General features: G+C 48.1%; 2 protein-coding genes across 2 annotated transcripts in view; both read left to right on the top strand.

Annotated features, from left to right (window-relative positions):
- LOC309341197 (secreted frizzled-related protein 2-like) overlaps positions 1 to 7,492 on the top strand; it is a 40,913-nt gene extending 33,421 nt beyond the window's left edge. The window contains exon 5 of the transcript XR_014156160.1: positions 7,480 to 7,492. The gene's annotated coding sequence lies outside the window, so the exon portion shown is untranslated. The remainder of the gene's footprint in view (positions 1 to 7,479) is intronic.
- Positions 4,823 to 13,159, top strand: LOC309341221 (transmembrane O-methyltransferase homolog; the record flags this gene model as incomplete). The annotated part of the gene is made up of 3 exons (XM_081860783.1): positions 4,823 to 5,084; positions 9,523 to 9,719; positions 12,004 to 13,159. 3 exons carry the CDS (start codon positions 4,823 to 4,825, stop codon positions 12,322 to 12,324), a joined length of 780 nt encoding a protein of 259 aa, XP_081716909.1. The 3' UTR covers positions 12,325 to 13,159.
- Between the last annotated feature and the right edge of the window lie 1,475 nt (positions 13,160 to 14,634).

Below are 14,634 nucleotides of genomic sequence, written 5' to 3'. Positions count from 1 at the left end.
TGGTTAGCTCAGTGATGAGGGGGAAAGGCACTCTGCACATACTCAGAGGCACATGTGTTCCACAAGTCAAATAAGTGTCTCTCTCAGGTTAAGAACTTGGGCAGGGGCTGTTCATTAAGCATCTCTTCATCCACGGAGCTCCTCTTATTTATTATTTGTGTATTCCATTTATATCCCACCTTTTCCTCCGAGGAGGTGCCACATGTTGTTCTCTCCCTGACACCTGATTCAATCCCTACGACAACTCTGTGAGGTCAATGAGGCTGAGAGAAGGCAGTGATTGGTGCCTGAAACTCACCCATCGAGCTTCATGGCCGAGGGAGGGGACTTGAACCCGGGTCTCTCCCAGGTCCCAGTCTGACACTCTTATCCTGCCAGCCTGGGTCTTTTAAGGAATCTGAGACAGTGAGCCAGTCTGCAAACTGTTGGCATTTGCCACCACAGCATTGGTGGTGGTTCTTGAGCATGGCAAAATGATGCCATCAGCAAATTTAATAAATACAGTGGTACCTTGGGCTACGTACACTTCAGGTTACATACACTTCAGGTTACAGACTCCGCTAACCCAGAAATAGTACTTTGGGTTAAGAACTTTACCTCAGGATGAGAACAGAAATCGTGCGGTGGCAGTGGGAGGCCCCATTATCTAAAGTGGTGCTTCAGGTTAAGAACAGTTTCAGGTCAAGTACGGACCTCCGGGATGAATTAAGTACTGTACTTAACCCAAGGGAGCACTGTAGCAACTATAGTGGTGCAAGCTGAATGGCAGGCAGAAGTTCAACAGGCTCAGCTTCTGCTTTCCTTGCAGCATTCCAGCTAAATGCACAGCCTGGGCTAATCTCTTGCGGGTGGGATCAGGGGAGGAGAAACTGGCCCCTCTCAAAGGGAACCGAAACAACCGAGGTGAAATGAGATTTGTTCCAGCGTGTTCCCAGTTATGCTCTTTGGCGCTGAGGAATTTGGTTTTTGAAAATCTCCTAATCAAGAACATAGATGCAAAAAGGGCTCTCTCCATTGCTGGAACGCATTGCCATGCCTGGGAGTCATTCTGGACTCACAGGTGTCTATGGAGGCGCAGGTCAATTCTGTGTCCAGAGCAGCTGTCTCCCAGCTCTATCTGGTATGCAGGATGAGACCCTACCTGCCCGCAGACTGTCTGGCCAGTGGTGCATGCTCTGGTTATCTCCCGCTTGGACTACTGCGATGCGCTCTGCGTGGGGCTACCTTTGAAGGTGACCCGCAAACTGCAACTAATCCAGAATGTGGCATCTTGACTGGTTACTGGGAATGGCCGCCAGGACCACATAACACTGGTCCTGAGAGATCTGCATTGGCTCCCAGTACGTTTCCGAGCACAATTCAAAGTGTTGGTGTTGACCTTTAAAGCCCTAAACGGCCTTGGCCCAGTAGACCTGAAGGAGCGTCTCCACCCCCATCGTTCTGCCCGGACACTGAGGTCCAGCTCCGAGGGCCTTCTGGCAGTTCCCTCCCTGCAAGAAGCCAAGTTACAGGGAACCAGGCAGAGGGCCTTCTCGGTAGTGGCGCCCAGCCTGTGAAACGCCCTCCCACCAGATGTCAAAGAAATAAACAACTACCTGACTTTTAGAAAACATCTGAACGCAGCTCTGTTCAGGGAAGTTTTAAATGTGTGACATTTTAATGTATTTTTAAACTTTTGTTGGAAGCTGCCCAGAGTGGCTGGGGAAGCCCAGCCAGATGGGCAGGGTACAAATAATAAATAATAAATTATTATTATTATTATTATTATTATTATTATTATTATTATTATTGAGCCACCCTTCATGCAAAGGTTCATAGATATAGCTCCCCTCCTTTTATCCTCCCAGTAACCCTGCGAAACCGCTTATTTCGCTTCTGCTGAGGCTTCAGGGGCCTCCACCTTTCCCTCGGAAGCGGAGCTCCCTCTGCCTTGCCACCTGTGCCAGGATGACGGCAGGTGCGAAGCGAAACCCAAGAGGCGGCTTAGGTGACACCATCCATCATTTATGGCTCAGAGCAGGAGGGATGCTGCTCCGCTCGGCCTCTCGCCCCAGACGTCTAGGGGAGTCAAGAGGGTCTCCACATCCCGGCCTCCAGGTGGGACACAACTGAGCAGGTAAGAACTGCCTCCCTGCCCCCCCCCCCGTGTCCTCAGCATCCTGCGGAAGCGCTGCCTCTGTTATTTCAGGTGAGGCAGAGAGGAGAGGAAGCATTTTTATTCATTTGCTCCATCGCCTTTTTCTCCAAAGATGGCCTGCATGATTCTCCCCCTCCTCATTTGATCCCCACAACAACCCTGTGAGGTAGGGCAGGCTGAGAGACAGCGACTGGCCCCCAACGTCCCACCAAGCGAGCTTCGAGTGGTCAAATGGGAATTTGAACCCTGGTCTCTCCAAAGTCTTAGTCCGACACTCTAACCCAGGGGTCAGCAGCCTTTTTCAGCAGGGGGCCGGTCCACCATCCCTCAGACCATGTGGGGGGCCGGACTATATTTTGGAAGGGAAAAAAAGGAATGAATTCCTATGCCCCACAAATAGCCCAGAGATGCATTGTAAATAAAAGGACACATTCTTCTCATATAAAAACACGCTGATTCCCAGACCATCTGTGGGCTGGATTGAGAAGGCGATTGGGCCACATCCGGCCCCCGGGCCTTAGGTTGCCTACCCCTGCTCTGACCACTACACCCCACTGGTTCTTGGTCACTCCCAGAGCTCAGAATCCGTGAGGAAACCAATTCCCTTTGGTTTATTACTCATTCTATTAAACTGCTCCACACAGATCCTACCCCGAAAGTTCTTTGCAAAACGCATGAGGTTATTTCTTTGTCTTTTTGGACCCCCCCCCCATTCCCTTCTGATGATAAAATGACCGCTGTATAATAGTTGCCTCTTCAATTTCACATGCTGAATGACCACCTTATGGCGAACTATATCTGTCCAATGACAGCTGGCACTGATGTTACAGAACTATCCCCGCCCAGAAGAGTTGATGTGGATACCAAATTCAAAAGACACCCCTATCTATATTGGAGGTCTCTTAAAAGCAAGGCAGGCAGCCAGCAGTTATCCTGGATGTGGTTTGTTAGAAAAGCTACATGCTTTGGAATAATGCAGTCTGGGTGGAGGGTCTCACTGACTGTGAGGTGTAGTGGTTAGAGTGCCAGACTCTTTACAACCAATGGAGGAACATGCCTTTGGGGCTGAAGTCAAACTGCTGGAAGGCTGCAGTGCCTACTGTAGAGACTGATAGAGGAGAGACATGTTTTGTTGCAGCTGGGGCAGAGGAAGGCATCCGGTTGTGTTGTTGCAGATGCACCCAGGCATTTCTTCTCTCTGTGCTCCTCCCAGAGGTCATTCCTCCTCTGGTCACTGCTACAGATACACAACTCGACTGCCGGTCTCCAGGCACTGCAGTCGTCCGCAAGGGATTCCCACCGGGCAGCTTGGTGCTGCCAGCCCTCATGGCATGTTTGTAGACATCTTCGTAGCGAAGTTAGCCTGCCAACTGGCCTTGCGCTGAAGCCAGCTCCCGGTAGAGAACATCCTTGGGGACCTTGCATCTTCCATTCCGTGAATGTGACCAAGCCAGCATAGACAGGAATGTGAACAGGCTGGGGATGTGGGCTTAGAAGAGCACATCTTTGTTTGAAAGCCACCACTAGTGTGGTGTAATGGTTAAGAGTGGTGGACTCGTAATCTGGGGAACCAGGTTCGCTTCCCCACTCCTCCTCATGCAGCTGCTGGGTGACCTTAGGCCAGTCACACTTCTCTGAAGTCTCTCAGCCTCACTCACCTCACAGAGTGTTTGTTGTGGGGGAGGAAGGGAAAGGAGAATGAGAGCCGCTTTGAGACTCCTTTGGGTAGTGATAAAGCGGGATATCAAATCCAAACTCCTCCTCTTCTTCTTCTTCTTCACCAAGAAGGTCTTCTCCTGCATCTCCACCAAAGATGTCTGAGAGGGTGGAGGGACAGAGAGAAGGGCTCCCCCCCGGGCAGATTCGTTTGGGATAAAACACTCCTTCAGATATCCTGGGCCCAAGACATATAAAAGGGACTAACGGTGTCTATTCATGTCTACTCAGAAGTAAGTTCCATCCAGATCTGTGAAGTTTGCTCTGTGATGGCCTGGGATTCCGATTCAGAGGCTGAACCAGAGGAATCCCAACCTGCACACGAGTCCCCGCCTCCAGGGCCAGCTGAACTGGGGCAGGGCCTTGATTCTGAAGCGCCTGCACCTGTGTCGGATCCTCAGGAGCAGGCACCAGGTGATTCCACTCTGGCTCCAGAGGTGGTTGAGGACTCAGTGCCTGCAGGTGAGTCTCCCCCTGGGCCCAGTAACCCTTCAGCCTCTCCTGAACTGCAGAGGCTCAGGGCAGAGAGGCGAAGGGAACTGGTTTCTCCCAGGAGGAGTGCTCTCCTTAAGGCCAAGAGAGGTGGGTCTCCTAGGGGCCGGGACCGCTCCTGGCCTCAGAACAGATAAAGGCCAGTCGGCCCGGTCCCAGGTTGTGGGAGCAACGTCGTTGTTGAGTACCTGTTCCTGCCCGGACCCAGACCTGACCCTCCAGTGTTCCTGTCCCCGCCCAGCTTCCTACTTCGGACCTCGCCCCGCTCCTTGTGGACTGATTCCAGGCTAGTGACCCAGGACCGGACTTTGACTACGCCAATGGTAACCTTCCCCCCGGGATCAGCACTCGCTCCCAGGGAAATAAACATGAGACTGCAGGCTGATCCAGAATTTGGGGGTGTCACCCAGGCCTTCCCTGCCCCGCTTGTGTCTCCCACAGGTCTGAGGACAGCGGCCCGCTTCTCGACACATCGCCATGGTCTCCCCGGCTATTGCGCTGGCGTTCATCCCTTTCGTGGTGACGCTGCTCATCCGCTACCGGCACTACTTCTGCCTCTTTTACCGGGCGGTGCTGGTGCGGCGGGTGCGGGACTACCTGACGGGTATCCCCAAGGAAGAGAGGGCCTTCCAGTACGTCTTGACCCACACCATCCCAGGAGACCCCCAGCACATCTTGGAGACCTTTGACCACTGGAGCTACCACTGCGAGTATCTCAGCAACCTGGGACCCCAAAAAGGTGTGCGATGGGGACAGGGGAATGTCCCTGCTTGCATCTGAGAAATGTTGGAGGGGATGGAATAGGACGTCTTGATTTTCATGGGAGAAATGTTGGAGGGGATGGAATAGGACATCCTGATTTTCATGGGAGAAATGTTGGAGGGGATAGAAGAGGATGTCCCTATTTCCATGGGAGGAATGTTGGAGGGGATGGAATTGGACGTCCCTGTTTCCCTCGGAGAAATGTTGGAGGGGATGGAATAAGACGTCACTGTTTCCATTGGGAGAAATGGAATAGAACGCCCTTATTTTTACTGGAGAATTGTCAGAGGGGATCGAATAGGACATCCCTATTTTCACCAGAGATATGTTGGATGGGATGGGAATGCAGTGAGGAAGCCTGGATCCGTCTGTTTTTAATTTGCCTCTGTTTCTTTCTGAACAACCTACCCCATGTTGAAGGCCTGAGACACGATGCGATTGCCTTGGCCCCTTGACTTAATCAAGTGGTGGGGAGTTCCAGGGAATGGGCTCTTCTTAGGTCTAACTGTAATGAGAGGGAGAGCACAGACTGGTAAGGACATAAGCAGAGGTGCCCAAACTTTTTTTCAAAGAGGGCCAGATTTGATGAAGTGAGGGCCGGATTAGACCCCCGAAACGGACTTTGGACATGCCTGACATAAGGAGAGCCGTGCTAGATCATTGCAGGGGGTTGGACTAGATGATCCTGGGGTCCCTTCAGAGGCACAACAGCAGAGAAAGAAAATGGCCACCATGTCTAGCAGCTGTCTCCTCCGTGAATTTGTTGAATCTTCTTTTAAAGCCATCCGAACTGGTGGCCCTCACTGCCTCCTGGGGGAGAGAATTCTGTAGTTTTAAAACTTCCTGTTGCCCCTTCAAGATGCTGTTTTATTAGATGCATCGTATTGGCCCGAATATAAGCCGCACCTGAATATAAGTCACACCTTTAAAATTCGGGGGGGGAGGGGGGAGAAAAAAAGACAATACCAGAATATAAGCCTCTCCCTTAAAATTCTGCAGTCACTCACACCCGTTTCATTTTACCGTATGTCTGTTTCAGCAGCGATATCATAAAAGCCAATTTTTGTTAGGTCGCAAATTTAAGCCGCACTGTAACTTTCCACAATCAGAATTGGGGGGGGGGGGGGGAGTGAGGCTTATATTCAGGCCAATACAGTACATCTACACATTTAGAAGCAGATCATAGCGGAAGCAATCAAACTTCTAAAGCAGGCAGCAAAACTGCTGATCCCGAATCAGAGTTTTTTATTTATAGCTGTGGCCGTTTTTTTGTGGTTTTAGTCTAGATAGAATTTTGGGCATACGTTGTACTAATGTCAGTTGCAGTAATCAGTAACCTGCCCTGGAAATATTTGGTGAAGGGCAGGCTAGAAGCACAAATCGCAAATAGATAAGGCCAGGTCACACAATCCCTCTTTCTTTCTGCCTATTTAAAGTGTTCCAGACCGCCTCTGGTAGAAGGCTGTGCCAAAGACTAGAGAGACCGCGGCAGGCATTAAGGAATGTAGAACCACAGAATTGCAGAGTTGGAAAGGTTTCCTAAGCATCATCTAGTCCAACCCCCTGCCATTTACAGCAGTGATGTCCAAACTTTTTCAAAGAGGGCCAGATTTGATGAAGTGAAGGGCCAACCAAAGGGCCAACCAAAATTGTTGAGCTTTTTTAAGAATAGAAGCTGTTGAGCTTCTTTTGGATTGAAGTTGTTGAGGTTTTTTTTAGGCTTTTACCCCAGGAAATTAATAATAATAATAATAATAATAATAATAATAATAATAATAATAATTTATTTATACCCTGCCCTCCCCGGCCAGGGCTCAGAGCTGCTAACATCAGTAAAATTACAGGAAAAACATAACAGGGGGGAAAAACAACCCTAATTTAAAATACAGGTTAAAATGCAGCCTCATTTTAAAAATAGCCCATTGATCAAAACCAAAAGGGAAGGGAAACATAAGGGTCAGACTGAGTCCACACCAAAGGCCAGGCAGAACAGCTCCATCTTGCAGACCCTGTGGAAAGATGTCAAGTCCCGCAGGGCCCTGGTCTCTTGTGACAGAGCGTTCCACCAAGCCGGGGCCAGTACTGAAAAGGCCCTGGCCCTAGTTGAGACCAATAATAAACTGCCACAGGGGCCAGATTCAACCGACCGGCAGGCCGGATTACGCCCCTGAAACAGACTTTGGGCATGCCTGATTTACAGCAATCGAGCCAGGCACCTATATAACAGTTATTGAAAACAACCTGGTTTCAATGAGCTTCTAAGCTCACCATCTCTTTTAGTTATTCACTTTGGAACATCTTTTAGCCCTGATGCACCTGGGCTGTTTGAGGGACTGATTATTGCATTAATTTGCATTACAATTATTATTAAGTTATATTTCCCCCCTTATGCTTCAAGACACTCAGTATACGATTGTAAAAGAGACTCGTAGGAGCCAGTGGCATCCGGTCTCAGGTGTTCCCTCACCAGGGACCGGTTGGTTTTCAAAGGATGAAGTTTCAAAGCGTTTAAGTGAACCAACATTCACGAAAGAGGCATGGCGGAAGCAGTTCCCACCCCCTCCCAGAGGGCCCAACCCACAGCCAACACAAGCAAAGAATCATGTTAATAGACTTTTGGTTGCTTTGTGCCAGTTTCTGGCCGAGGAGCCAACAGGGCAGCTGCAAATAGTGTTGTGCCCCTGCTGCATTGGCTGTTGGAACACTGAAGCTGCCTGCCAACCGGGTTTCGGCGTCACAGCACATCCCTTAGAATTCTAGAGCTGGTGGACTCTATGGAAATGGCAGAAATGACGGGCAGAATCCGAGATCAGGGAGAAGAGTTGTTGGAAGACGACTGGAAGAAATTGAAAATCTACCTACAAAAACATTGTAAAATTTTTGAATGTTGATGACATTGAAATGAAATGAATGGGTTCTAGTAAAAAAGGTAAAATAAGAATATGAAAGAAGGGATAGATATTAGATGAAAATTAGGAACAAACAATATGTGAAGAAAGATAATTCAGGATAAAATTAATAAGAAGGAATTTGGTAATTAATTTTAAATTGGAATACAAGAAAGGGGGTGTGAGGAAGTCAAGAAAATAGGATTATGAATGGTAAGAAATTAAAGAGAGGGATTTTCTTTTTTAACTTTTTGAATTCTCTTTTAGTGTTTTAATTTTTCCTTTTATTTTTCTTTTTTTCTTTTTTCTTTTTATTCTTATATGTTAATTGCTTGTTTTTATTGTATTCTGATGTTTTTTGTATGTTTATATTATTTTGTGTTTTTCTTTATGTAACCTTTTTCTTTGACAAAACTTAATAAAATATTATTTAAAAAAATAGAATTCTAGAGCTGGAAGGGACCCTGAGGATCATGTAGTCCGCCCCCCCCTTGCAGGGATTGAACCTGCAACCTGGGCGTTATCAGCACCACGCTCCAGCCAGCTAAGAGGAGAGATTGCCTCTGAGCACGGGCAGAGAGTCTTTACCTCTGGCACGGAGGAACCACAGCACTAAAACCTTGGGCTTGGAGCCAGAGGATCACATTTCTGCCTTGATCCAGGCAGGAGACTGAGCTCCCTAAGTCCAGCCGGCCGGCCAAAATTAGCAGGCCCCAAATAGCTTCTACAGCTGTACACGCCGCATGAGACTTTAGCCCTCGGACTGTGAAGGCAGCAGCTATTCGTAGGGCCCTGGTGGGCTCCCCCCCCCCCCAATATTTTTTAATCATTTTATAACACAAATAAACAATACAAACAGAAATACAAACAATACAAATTCTTGTCTTACCCTTATTTTTTCTAAACATTATTAGGTGTTTAAAAAGTCCCCCCATCTGATTTTCATTTTACCTCATCTTTAGCAGTTTCATATATCATAAATTTAAACCATTTTTTATCACACTTACTTTTACCTTAAAAATCTTTACATTTCATCACTCACTAATAATACTATTTTAAAACACACTGTCTTCTACTTCTAACCCTACAGCCTATATCCACTTCCAAAGCTATTCTAAGATTTAAATATTAACGTATTTTTTCCAAATATTCTTTAAACTTCTTCCAGTCTTCTTCCACCGTCTCTTCTCTCTCGGAGTCTCCCGGTCAATTCGGCAAGTTCCATATAGTCCATCATCTTTGTCTGCCATTCTTCTATAGTTGGTAAATCTTGTTTCTTCCAATTCTTCGCTAGTAATATTCTCGCCTTGGTGGGCTTTTGGGTTTCACAGCCTTCCCCAAGACGGTGCCCTCCTGAGGTTTCATACTCTGGCTCCCAACAGTCCTGGCCAGCCCCGTGGAGGGCACCGTCTTGGAAAACGCTGTCTTAGAATAACCGCAGGGAATAAATTGGGAAGAGGTGGCTGGCTGCTGGGCGCCCTCCATCCTTCCTCACCCCAAACGCAACCTTGATTTGATGCCTTCTAGCCAAGATCCTGGAGCGGCTGATCTATGAGAAGGCTCCCCTCCGAGTCTTGGAGCTGGGCACCTACTGCGGATATGCCACCATCCTCATCGCGCAGCTGTTGCCACTGGGCGCCCGGCTGTACACCGTGGAGATGGACGAGCGCAAAGCGGCCGTGGCCGAGAAGGTTATCCGCCTGGCTGGCTTCGACGATGACACCGTGAGTGCCTTGGGCTTCCACAGCTGAGTCCTTAAGCAGGTTGCCTATCAATAGGAGGAAATAACAGAGGCCAACCAGAGTATATTGAGAAGCAAAGCAATTAGTGAGCCTGATCTTTATTAAACTGTTGCAACAGGGTCCCCACTCATCTTCCGCCTGGCCTTTGGCTTGGAGGCAATTTGATTCCCTCCCTCCCTCTCTCTCTTTTTCTTTTCCTTCTCCTCCTACGATGAGGCTACATTTTAATATTTTAATGTTCCATTATTTTAATGTTGTATTTTATTTTTGTTTTTAAGTTGTAATCATTCTTCTTGTTTTTATTATTGTTTGTAAGCCGCTCCGAGCCCGGCCTTGGCTGGGGAGGGCGGGGTATAAATAAAAAATTATTATTATTATTATTATTATTATTATTATTATTATTATTATTATTATTATCATCACACGCAGGAGGGAGGAGGGACCCAGAACAACGGTGCGCAAACCCTTATACAATGGTACCTCTGCTTACGTACTTAATTCGTTCTGGAGGTCCGTTCTTAACCTGAAACAGTTCTTAACCTGAGGTACCACTTTAGCTAATGGGGCCTCCCGCTGCTGCCGCACCGCCGGAGCACGATTTCTGTTCTCATCCTGAAGCAAAGTTCTTAACTCGAGGTAATATTTCTGGGTTAGCCGAGTCTGTAACCTGAAGCATATGTAACCTGAGGTACCACTGTACAGTCATACCTCGGGCTGAAGTTGCTTCAGGTTGAGCGCTTTCGGGTTGCGCTCCACGGCGACTCGTAAGTAACGGAACGCGTTACTTCCGGGTTTCTCTGCTCACGCAGACGGTCTAAATGATGTCACCCGCATGCACGGAAGCGGCGAATTGTGACCCGCACGGTTGCATTCGCTCCAGGATGCGAACGGGGCTCCGGAACGGATCCCATACGCATCCTGAGGTACCACTGTATAGACTTTTAAAATTGCCCACCCTGTAGCCCAAGACCACCCCCCAAAACATCATACATACATCACAGGAGGAGGCAGGTCTACAGAAGAAATACATCACAGGAGGCGGTCTACAGCAGAAATCCTGTCTGCCAGGATACCTGATAATGGTCACTGATTGCTTTACCTGGGCAGCCTGGCCATTCTTTTGCGATTGTAAATATTTGAGTCCCAGGTCATAGGCTCACCCTATTCATACACAAGTACACCCTTAAGACAAGAACTGCAAGCTAAAGGAAAGTAGGAAGGCTTTCTCCATTTGCCTCCCTTCCTGCAGGGGAATATTTGAGGTCATTGGGAGAGTCAAAATGTCGAACAGCTCTTACTGTCAGGAAGTTCTTCCTAATGTTTAGGTGGAATCTTCTTTCTTGTAGTTTGGAACCATTGTTCTGTGTCCGCTTCTCTGGAGCAGCAGAAAACAACCTTTCTCCCTCCTCTATGTGACATCCTTTTATATATTTGAACATGGCTATCATATCACCCCTTAACTTCCTCTTCTCCAGGCTAAACATGCCCAGCTCCCTTAGCCGTTCCTCATAAGGCATTATTTCCAGGCCTTTGACCATTTTGGTTGCCCTCCTCTGGACATGTTCCAGTTTGTCAGTGTCCTTCTTGAACTGTGGTGCCCAGAACTGGACACAGTACTCCAGGTGAGGTCTGACCAGAGCAGAATACAGTGGCGCTATTACTTCCCTTGATCTAGATGCTATACTCCTATTGATGCAGCCCAGAATTGCATTGGCTTTTTTAGCTGCCGCGTCACACTGTTGGCTCATGTCAAGTTTGTGGTCAACCAAGACTCCTAGATCCTTTTCACATGTACTGCTCTCAAGCCAGGTGTCACCCATCTTGTATTTGTGCCTCTCATTTTTTTTGCCGAAGTGCAATACTTTACATTTCTCCCTGTTAAAATTCATCTTGTTTGTTTGGGCCCAGTTCTCTAATCTGTCAAGGTCGTTTTGAAGTGTGATCCTGTCCTCTGGGGTGTTAGCCACCCCTCCCAGTTTGGTGTCATCTGCAAATTTGATCAGGATGCCCTTGAGTCCATCATCCAAGTCATTGATAAAGATGTTGAATAAGACGGGGCCCAAGACAGAACCCTGTGGCACCCCACTAGTCACTCTTCTCCAGGATGAAGAGGAACCATTGATGAGCACCCTTTGGGTTCGGTCAGTCAGCCAGTTACAAATCCACTGAGTGGTAGCATAGTCAAGTCCGCATTTTACCAGCTTCTTTACAAGAATATCATGGGGCACCTTGTCAAATGCCGCTTTCAACCGCTTCTCTCGCGCAGGTGGAGCTCATCCGGGGACCCTCGCAGGAAGTCATCCCCCAGCTGAAGGAGAAATACGGGCTGAGCCACGTGGACTTCATCTTCATGGACCACTGGAAACGCTGCTACCTGAGAGACCTGCAGCTGTTGGAGGCCCACGACCTCCTCCTGGAAGGGGCCACCATCGTGGCCGACAACATCATCTTCCCTGGCGCGCCTCATTTCATGCAGTATGTCAAGGCCTGTGGCAAGTATAAGTGGCGGATTCACAGGACCAGCCTGCAGTACTTCCGGGCCATTCCCGACGGCATGGCCCAGCTCACCTGGATGGGTCTCCAGTGATGGGAGATGTCACTGTTATAGGAAAAACTGCTCCATTTCCCTTATGGGGTATTCCAGAGCCCATACAGAGTCCTTAAGTGGGTCCCTTATCGGTAGGAGGAAATAACAGAGGCCAACCAGAGAATATTGAGAAGTGTTGCAGAAACGCCCCCCTCATCATTCAGTTTGTACAAACATGACACACACACATGACATACGTGACACTTCTATTATAAATTCATAGAAAATCAGCCGTACATCGGATCTGTACCGTTCCACTTTTATTTTACACCATGAAGGAAGGACAATCAAAGGAGGGTGACTTGACACAAGGCAGCCAACACGTCTGCAGGGAGCCCTACCCAGTTGGCATGCCAACCTTGATGGTCCTAGACAGAAGATCATTACACTCACAAAGGACCTGCATATGGAAGTGGATTCAGTACCGACTGAAACAAAGGACAGTGACCAGCCCTTCCCTCTGGGGGCAGGAAACAGTGAACTCCTCTTTGTCCTCAGGAATGCAATCATGGGGAGGGGGAAAGGAGGGACCGGACAGGTGACAAGACACTCAGGTTACCACAACTCCTCCCTGAACCCCTCCTCTTTGTGATGTGTCAATGATGTAGTCATGATGTAGTCTTAGGGGTGTAGCATGGGGGAGTAGTAGCTAATAAAAGTTGGGGTCTTCTTTTGTTCAGGGCTTCCATCTTGTTCCACCTGGTGGCAGGTGGGAGTCCTGTCACCACAGTCTTCAATAAAGACCAAGCCTACTGGCTGCTGTTTTGCTCTGGTATTCCTGGCTGGTGTCCTTGGTTTTTTTTGTCCAAGGGAGCCCTCAGATTTCTCCGTTAACAGAAGCAAAGCAGCTAATAAGCCTGATCTTCAAGGAACGGTCCCCTCTCACCACACACAGGAGAGAGAACCCTGAACAATGGTGTGCAAGGCCTTATAGAGAGTTTTGAAATTGCCCACCCAGTTGCCCAAGACCCCCCCCCAATCATACATACATCACAGGAAGAGGCAGTCTACAGCAGAAATCCTGCCTGCCAGGATACCTGATAATGGTCACTGATTGCATTACCTGGGCAGCCTGGCCATTCTTTTGTGATGGTTAATACTTTAGTTCCTGAATCCAGGTCACAGGCTCACCCTATTCACACCCAAATGCGCCTTTAAGACAGGATTTGCAAGCAAAAAGACAAAGGGAAGGCTTCCCCCATTTGCCTCCCTATTGCAGAGGAATATTTGAAGCCATTGGGAGAGTCAAAATGGCCCCAGGATTGCTCTCCTGTACTATTTCAGACACATGGTTCATATATTTAGATATGTGTGCATTTATGAACATTTATTCTAGATTTGAGACCTTAAAATTCTTATAACATCGCCAATGGGGGCCTAGACAGCTCCTTCCTCAAGAACCTGAGATGCGGCTATAAAGAGAAGGGGTGGTCTCCTTCCTTGCAGGGAGCGAAGGCAAAGTAAGATCCTGTCCTGGTTTGCACCCCCCTGCAAACAGCCATGGAAATGGCACCAATATAACGAAAGCAAAATGACTCTGTTCTCATGCAAATTTCCCGTTTTTGGCTGGGTACTGAAGACCTGCTAACACTCATCTCCTAGCGCAAGACCGGCCAGTTTTTAAGCTGATCTATTTATTTCTTTATTTAGTTTGAGTCCCTGGGGAATGCAGATCTGACTTCCCCTTGGCCGGCCTTACCAGATGGTAGAATTGAGGCAAGTGAGCTATTTGGATGTTGCAATTATCAACTGGCAGTTTGAAATCTTCTCTGCCAGCAAACAAAAAAAGCTCTGAGATTTCTCGATTGGAACTGATTAACAGGCCTCAGTCTAGTTCAAGGCGGTTCAAAAAGGCGGCAAAAGGTAAACACTGTGAATTATATTTATAAATCTAACTTGAATGATTGTAGAGAATAAAATGATCTGCCCTGACTCCAACTGTCTTTTTTTCAGTCTGAACAAAATACCAGGGGCAAATGGATGGGGCTTTAAAATTAAAGGAAGGAGTTAGCAAATAGCGGGACGCAGGTGGCCCTGTGGGTTAAACCACAGAGCCTAGGACTTGCCGATCAGAAGGTCAGTGGTTTGAATCCCCGCGACGGGGTGAGCTCCCGTTGCTCGGTCCCTGCTCCTGCCAACCTAGCAGTTCGAAAGCACGTCAAAGTGCAAGTAGATAAATAGGTACGGCTCTAGCAGGAAGGTAAACGGCGTTTCCGTGCGCTGCTCTGGTTCGCCAGAAGCAGCTTCGTCATGCTGGCCACATGACCTGGAAAAACTCTCTGCGGACAAACGTTGGCTCTCTTGGCCAGT

This window comes from Podarcis erhardii (assembly GCF_964252035.2).
Source record: "Podarcis erhardii genome assembly, chromosome: 4".
Lineage (NCBI taxonomy): Eukaryota > Metazoa > Chordata > Lepidosauria > Squamata > Lacertidae > Podarcis > Podarcis erhardii.
This window is presented reverse-complemented; position numbering and strand designations above follow the sequence as displayed.